This window comes from Sinohyriopsis cumingii, chromosome 15 (genome assembly GCF_028554795.1).
Source record: "Sinohyriopsis cumingii isolate HCF-2022 chromosome 15, ASM2855479v2, whole genome shotgun sequence".
Lineage (NCBI taxonomy): Eukaryota > Metazoa > Mollusca > Bivalvia > Unionida > Unionidae > Sinohyriopsis > Sinohyriopsis cumingii.
The window spans coordinates 73,479,685-73,488,412 of record NC_142975.1 but is presented as its reverse complement, the minus strand read 5'-3'; the positions used below and the strand labels follow the sequence as shown (position 1 = coordinate 73,488,412).

General features: G+C 35.6%; 1 protein-coding gene across 1 annotated transcript; it reads left to right on the top strand.

The window, feature by feature from the left end:
• The first annotated feature begins 1,268 nt into the window (after nucleotides 1-1,268).
• On the top strand, nucleotides 1,269-7,580 carry LOC149782070 (sulfotransferase 1B1-like). Its single transcript, XM_089935057.1, has 5 exons — nucleotides 1,269-1,466; nucleotides 4,395-4,712; nucleotides 5,479-5,579; nucleotides 6,208-6,388; nucleotides 7,471-7,580. The coding sequence occupies exons 1-5, from the start codon at nucleotides 1,277-1,279 to the stop codon at nucleotides 7,578-7,580; spliced, it is 900 nt and encodes a 299-aa protein (XP_089791183.1). The 5' UTR covers nucleotides 1,269-1,276.
• The last annotated feature ends 1,148 nt before the right edge of the window (nucleotides 7,581-8,728 follow it).

The window sequence follows — 8,728 nt, the reverse complement described above, 5'->3', positions numbered from 1 at the left end:
GTTCTAAATTAAAACGGTGTTGCTCTAATATGTTCGTTCACTGCAGCGATCTTAAAAGTGTTATCTCTATTTCTCCTGAATGGATGGCCATATCAACATGGGGCCTTCACTAAACGATATGTGATGTCTAGCTGGTCAAATGAAAATGGTACGAATCTGTTATCCATTATGGTAACCACAGAAACAATCTTGACAATCTTGTTATTGCTACTCTTGTTAAACAGAAATTCAGATCAGATAGAGATTTCACTTTAAGACTTCTAACCTGGGTTGTATGAAATAAAAATTGTGCCCACCTAATTTCCAATATTGCCTCCATAATAACTTAAAACATTTTACTGCTATTTTTCCTAGAAGGAAAGTCATATCGAGGTTGTGTTTTCACCAGAAGACATTTTATGGTATCTAGTTGGTACTAAACGAACATATTGCTTATCGGACATCCATTATGTTAACCATGGAAGCCATTTTGATAATCTTGTTACTGCTACTTTTCTAAATGAAACTCATATCGACGCGGGGTTTACGCCAGAAGACAAACTGTAAGATATACATTGTCCTGCATGAAAATGGTGAAAATCTGATCTCAACTATGGCCTCCATGGCAGCCATCTTGGAAATGTTCTTAGCGTATTTGTTTTAGTTTTAAAACATTTATACAATCCCCGTTCCCCCCCCCCCCCACTTCCAAAATATCCCAATATTCTATATTCATGGGAAGGGTCAGACTCATTAGTTAGCCTTTGAAGACAACATGAAGGAACCCAGTCTTGTAATATCTCGTTTTAAAGTGTCCCCCACTTAGCTTTCGTTCAGTATTCAGCTAAGAATAGATTTTAGTTTACTGGCATTGTGTTCGCCTCTACTGATGAATAAAATGACGATACCGATAATGAGTGAAAACAAAGATTCAGAAAGTTTCGTGCTTTCTCAGTTCGTATTGGAATATAATGTGTCCCTACTTCTTTATGAAAGTCATCCATACAGCCTTGCCGATGGAGAGAAACGTTCTGCAATAGCGATGGTCCCATGAATATTATTTAGACTTTACTTTGCCAGTTACTTTATATAATGTATTTTGCTGTGTAAACCTCGAGATCTCTAATCGTTTCTAGTGGACGAGGGCTCAGTAATGTTACATATACACGATGCTCGTTCCTGCCCGTGCTTCTGTGCTTTAAAACACCAAATCAAACCATAAACGTTTTTCAGATTCTTTGAAATCAAGGATTTTCATCCTTTTTCTTGCTTTAACATTGCAGATATCACATCAAAGATGACTTGTGATGGCGACACGGAAGAAAGTCCAAGTAGAAAGAACAATACCAGCCCACTAAAGCTAACCGAGAGCAGTGGAATACTGTATCCATACTACTTTGGAGACGACCCCCGTGTCAAACTTAAAAACATTAAGAACATCCAAAGCAAAACAGGAGACATCTTTGTTTGCTCGTATCCTAAGTCAGGTAATCATGAATCACATTTGTTTTGATTAAAGTTTGAAGAGATGAAACTGGTACTCTAGCCAAATCTCATCACAGGAATATAGTGGTTATACTGACTCTAACTAAAGTGCTGAATGTAACACTTTGTGGTCATTCAGTTACAGACACTAATACAGGTTCATCCTGATATTTTGTATGTTCATTATAGTTGTTTGTTTTTTTTAAAAAAAATGAGAAATGTTATAAAGAAATTCAATATGTGTATTTAATGCAGGTAAATTCAAAACATTTGAGGAAAACCTTTAATCGTTGACAAATTTCGATGCCCGCTTGTCAGTAACTTTATAAGTACCGAAATATCTTGTAATTAGAGTATGGTATCTGCATGGTTCTGCTGCTCCATGTGCATTACTCTATGATTATTCTACATTTTTTATTGAATATAAATGTCGAATATTTACACTAAAAAACTATTTTAACCAACCGTAAAAATATTACAAATTAGTTTTCCTCCGAAGCTGTGATACATGTGTTAGGTACCCACCTTTATTACTTGTATTAGGAAAACGCCTTTTATACCCATATATGATACCTACCTTTGATTCCTGTATCAGTTACAAAAATGTTAACCTGATTTAGGTATAAAACTGTGATACCTGTATTAGATACACGCCTTTCATACCTGCATAACATAACTACCTTTGATTCCTGTTCAAGATACAAACCTGTGAGACATGTATTAGGCGTAAACGTGTTATACATGTATCAGGAACACACCTTTCATATCTAAATGTGATACCTTATTAGGCTCAACAGGGGATACCAGTATTAAGCCCAAACCTGTGTTACATGTATTAGAAACAACCCTTTGGTACCTGTATTAAGCATAAACCTGATACAAAGTGTCCGTGGTACCTGTATTAGGTACAAACCTGTCATACCACCAATACATACTATGAGTTTTTATTTCTTTCCTACGGTGTAACATCGATATTATTTTAGTCTTTTTTAGTCTTAAAGTCGTTTCAATAAAGTACTAAAATTTATCAGTAATCACACGAACCACTTACATTAAAAATAACATGACATTTAAAGTGTTGGTATAAAGCAGTTTGATATACTAATGGTATATCAAATTGTGACCCACCCATGGCGCAATAATCCGCATATATAAACATTCTCGCGAGTGTCTGCAGTTGATTCTAGGTCATTAGTGACGTATGAAAATAACGATAGAAAGTATTAATAATCCCCGTTTTCTAAATGACTTAAATATGGTACACGTTTTCATCACCATCCTTTCTGCTTTCTGTTCCCCTTCCTTCTCATGCACAATGAACAAACTACGCAGGCATGTGGATTGAGAGAGAAAAGGAATTTGAGCTGAATTAAAGCCTTTAAATAGAAATTCACTAAGTAACCTATAAGAATATTGTTCGTCGTAACGATATGAATGCATTGTCCTTGGAATTTATCTACAGTGTTTATCAATGATACAAAGTTGCAAACCATGTCAACTTTATACGGTAAATTTCTCGATTACGTGCTACACATAATGTGACGTATATTGTTGTTGTTTATTAAACATACCATAATGTTCTAAAACTCGATTATTATTAATTAGATATCAAAATGTCCAAAGGTCTCTCTCTCTCTCTCTCTCTCTCTCTCTCTCTCTCTCTCTAGACCATCGTAGCAAGAAATGTTGTTGGCTTTTGTTGTTGTAGGGTTTAGCGCCATTTTGTAGCACATGGAAAACCACGGGAAGAACCACCGACCCACGAGAAGCTACTGGCAGGCTTTCTCACGTACCTACGTTAGCCGAGGCTGAGACTCGAACTCACGCAGACAGAGGTGAGATGGCAGTGATCCATAACGGTGAGCGCTTTAGACCACTCGGCCACTCGAGGCCCCCGTAGCAAGAAATGGGCTAAAATCTGTTAAATGACGAGTGTTTAGGATTTTAGTTTATGTTATGCATCGATGACTCTGGATTTATGAATGATGGTGAAAGTTAAGTCAAACCGACCATAAGATGAGAGAGAGAGAGTTTTAAAGTCAAACATACCAGATTGGGGGGGGGGTATGGTCGGTAGTACTATTACTAAAGCAGAGTAATGACCTGGATCAGCTGTAAATATATTAAAATATTTTAATTACCTCTTGTTGGTTCGTCATTTCGCTTAGTTTCTATTCCACATTAATCTGCATGCGCCGGTACGTAAATGGCAAAGGATTCTTTTGCATGGCGTAGCTAATCAAGTGTTTGTAGTGTTCTACTTTTTTCATTAAAACCATCTTTCTTGTTTAAATTATAAGTGTGTATTATATTAATTTAATCAATGTGAAGTAAAATAGAAACTAAAAAAGAAAACGATCAACTTATCAATATGCAAAGGTGATTATGAATAGCCACAAAAGACATATAACTACATTCTGTAGTGGACACACTCGGGGATGTGAGGGGCTCATTCACTCGGTCAATACACAGCTGCCTCTAGTAAATTTAAGTCCGTTTAAAACGCAGATATATGTATTTGTATGTGATATAAATACAATACATGTACAGAATGCACGCTGTATCAACGATATGTATAAAGTTTTCATTAAAAGGAAACCCAGAAAGCCTCGTTTCCTTTTAATGAAAAATGTATACATTTCGCGGATTTATCATTGTTACAACGAACATACTATACATTTACTCTCTCTCTCTCTCTCTCTCTCTATCTATCTATATATATATATATATATATATATATATATATATATATATATATATATATATATATATATATTCACAGATGCAGAATTGTTGTTATCTTACTACTGTATGTTTCGGTATAAAATGTCTCTAACCATTTGTTAAATAGCATCCACTGTTGTAGACTTAATTTCATCAGTCTAGATTCTTATACTTCTAAAAATGTTCAATGTACCATGCTGTTGCAGGAACACACTGGATTATGGAAATGGTGAATAAGCTCGTGGCCGGATCAACAGAACATCCTACAAAGTTTAACTTTTTGGATCCGATGGTCATATGTGACCAAGTTTTGGACTCTGTTCCTTGTCCTAGGGTATTCCAGTCCCATCTAAGATTCAGCCAACTACCAGCTTCTTTTCTTAAACGGAAAGGGAAGATAATCTACGTTCTTAGAAATCCAAAAGATTTTTCAATTTCTCTATACCATTTTGTGCAGAAAGAGGGGAGGATAAAATACACGGGAAAATGGGACGAATTTTTCCAGTTGTTTGTTAATGGAAAAGGTAAATATCCCAAATGCATGACAAACTTATTCTCAGTATGCAATGTTTTTGCAAACATTACAGTTTTATACAGCGAGTGTTTTTCTCAAATCTGGTGATACTCTTTAAATGAGACACTTATAAATTGTACATTGTTTTGGTGAAAGTGCTTGTCACATGAAGATTTCAAATTTGCTGCTGAAACCATCTTATAATTTCCGTAAGCTTTGTATATGCTGTGATTTCAAAATAAGAATAACACGATAACAGACTCCACCTTTTGAATCGAAGAAATATGATCAAACGCATCAAGAAAGGGTATTGATGGTCATTTGAGTCAATGCAAAATCTATTGTTCAGTCATTATTAAAAGATTCAATGACGTGTGTGTGTGTGTGATATATAGATTTTTAATTTAGCTTTAAGAATTTTTCAGTCATATCGCTACGATGTCTGCAGTGTGGCAGTTTATAGTGATATCTAGCACTGGGTCATCATTCCGCAGACGTGTAACATGATATCCCACCCAATCACATTATCCTGACACCAGGCCGACCAGTCCTAACGCTAACCTCTTAATGCTGATCGCCTAGCGAAGCAGCGTGTTGATACCATTTTTTAAATAAGTCTTTGGTATGACTCGGTCGGGGTTCGAACCCGCAATCTTCTGCATCAGAGGCGGACGCTCTAACCACTAAGCCACAGAAGCAGTCCTTCAATGACATAAATATTATTGAATCTTATCTAATTACATGTCATCATACGTCATTCTTCTAAATATTTTCAGTCGGTTATTCTTCATGGTTTGACCATGTTTTATCCTGGGAACGAGAAAAGGAGAAGGGAAGGCATCCGATTCATTTCGTTTTTTATGAGGACCTAAAGGAGGTAATTAAATTTTTATATGAACATTGTTTATTGCGAGCGAATAGAAAGTACGGAAAGTATATTGATGGAAATGATGATGATGATGATAATGATGATGATGATGATGCTGAGGGCAAGCAAGACGGATAGCAACAATGCAACAAGACAACCAAGAAGCAAAACGAAACAAGTATAATCTGATAGGCACCCTTATTGATGCCAGGAACACTTTAGTTCGTACTGAAGCATTTGCACAAACAGTATGTTAATTTGTCGGAGAGCATAGAATAATATCTTGCAAACGGTTTAAACTTTAACATTTTTTGAATTTTTTCTTTCTTCCTAGAAACAACCTTAAATCCTGTTTTAGCCTCGATCTGATCCATTGAGAGTAATGTATCAATCGTACTTTTTTATACTCCATATGACACATCGATATTAATGTATCATTCTTACTTTTTCATACTCCATCTGATACATCGAGAGTAATGTATCATTCATACTTTTTTCATACTAATTTAGTGATACATCGAGAGTAATGTATCATTCGTACTTTTTCATACTAATTTAGTCTTTTGGAGTACACTAACATAAAAATAGACCGCAAAGTTTCCTTCACTGTTAATTTAAACTTTTCTTTTCTTTCTAGAATGCAGTGAGAGAATTAGATCGTATTAGTAAATTCCTCTCGTTAAACCACCCGCATTCTTTCCTTCAATCAGTAGTCGAGTGTAGCACATTCACAAAAATGAGGATCCAGACATATTTATATCATCCCTTTCCAGCCGAAGTCATGGATGCGAACTATGTCGACTATCTTTTCAGAAAAGGTAATTATTATAATAATGATAATGGTTTTGAATAGATCTGATTTATCCTTTTAACATTATGGTTAAGAGCTCCGTGCTCGGAGACCGATTGCACTTGGTGATTTAGTCAATTACTTTTACAATTTTCTGGATATGTGCTACTCATTTGAAAGTGTAGTAATGAGTAACTGCATTTTTGTTCATAATAAATACTATATTAAGTGGAGGAATAGGACGCGAAGCATTTTAATGCAGATAAAAGAAACCAAAAACTAAAAGAAAACAAACTTACTTTCATCGAAGAGACTGGCATTTCCAGCTAAATGTCCGGAAGTGACGTTTCTGCTGCAAAGCCTTTAAAGGCGGCATGATTGGACGACTTGGTAACGACTAACACATAGATGGTCACCTTATTGGCGTTGCTAAATTGCATTGAATTTATTGATGTAACGTTTCTTGCGACGTCTGTTGGTTGGAATAGGATTGGATATAAATCACAGCCTTTTCAAACTTAAAGACTCAAGAAATTCAGGTAATATAAATTTATTATCGTCTTTGATCTGACTAGCAATCCTCTTATGTGACCCAGCGATTAACGTACCATGTCCTGGATTGACTGTCAAACACAGTGATCATACGCAGCATATTAAAGAAAGTCACATGTATACTGTCGTACCTTTCATTTAAATAAAACCTCACTTGAAATAAATAAATAAATCCGATTGCCTTCAGGGGGTAGTTAGATTGAAGAATATCTTCCACAAACACATTGGTTGGTAAAGGATAAAATGACCAGTACACTATATGGACTAACCGGATGCTAATTACAAGATTAATACACTCTGACGTAAACGAACAACCAACAATGTGTCGTATTCTTTGCGTAGAATATCTTAAACCTAGTTCTGGATACGCTGCATGTACCCATGCACTTGAACGAAGTCTTAAACCAGATTATAGAAAGGTCATATTTTATTTAACCTAGTTAACGAGCTGTTTACATATGAAATACTCAAGAATTAATGGATTGACTATCTATCTATCTATCTATCTATCGGTATATGTACTCTCTATTCTCTTTTTATTTTAATGCATTTTTGCAGGTATTGTTGGCGACTGGCGGACATTGTTTTCGGAAGAACAAAGCATGCAGTTGGAGGAAATATACAAGGCAGAAATGTCCGACAGCAAACTTACCTTCTGTTATGGATGATAACGAAGTCACGCCATAGTCAGCCAAGAAATTTATCTTGTTATGGATGATAACGCAGTCACGCCATAGAGCAGTGTATGTCTTTGCACCGCAATTATTCATTTTATTTGGATCATCATCCTTATTACTTTGGAAGGTCATTATTTATGCGACCCGAGAAGAACATATGGCAAAATCAATGTTAAAAAAGGTGACATTTTTGGACAAAGTCAACCTGAAGGTGTGATCCAGTTCTAGCCATTCAATGCCTTTCGCCCGCGTTGGTATCATAATCAAAGCCTCACGTGCTGAAAACAAATGTGCACGACCCTGCTATGTGTTGTGATAGGCCCGATGTCATGTTATCTTGACCCAGTTAAGTACATGGCTGCCATTGTAAATATCCATAGCGATCTATGATTTTTGCCAATAATTTTGTTTTAAAATATGACATTTAAGGTACAAAGCATTCAACAATTTCAACAGCCTGGACAGAATATACTTTAGTGACACCAAGTTTGTATGATTTTCATTTATATCAACAATTAATATTTAATTTGATTTGAATAAATGTGCGTATATAACCATACTTACATACACTATATACATTGTATGACTACAGGCAAGATTCGCCTTCCTTCGAAATTAGACAGCATGCACGTGCAAGGACTTCGCACCTTCGAAATTGAAGATTTGACAACGGATGTGCTTCAGTTAGTATGGATGATTTTACGTTTTTGCAAAAGTACATGTTAACACACTTATATGAATGAATTAACTTAGTTGAAACTATGTTATAAATAGCCAGAATACAGAGGCGCTTACCTAGAGGTGATGTCATAGAAAGAACTCCGTTCCATTATTTTCCAGCAACTTGTTGTGAGGAGTGCATTGCCAGTTTGCTAATTAAACTTTTTAAGATGAACGTTCGATGGACTTCGTTTCTCATGTGATCAGGAAATATAAGAATTCGTGTTAAGAGAGAATACGTATGACTGAGTAAGAATCATAACGGTTCTAATGGGGAATTATTTTATTATTCTGATCTCTATAAATGTGCCAAAATCTAGTAAAATGGGAAAAATAAGTCTGATTTAATGTTGTGATTATTTTAGTCTGTGTTACCAACACACTTTCGCGACGCCAGGTTTGATTTCTTTACCCACATG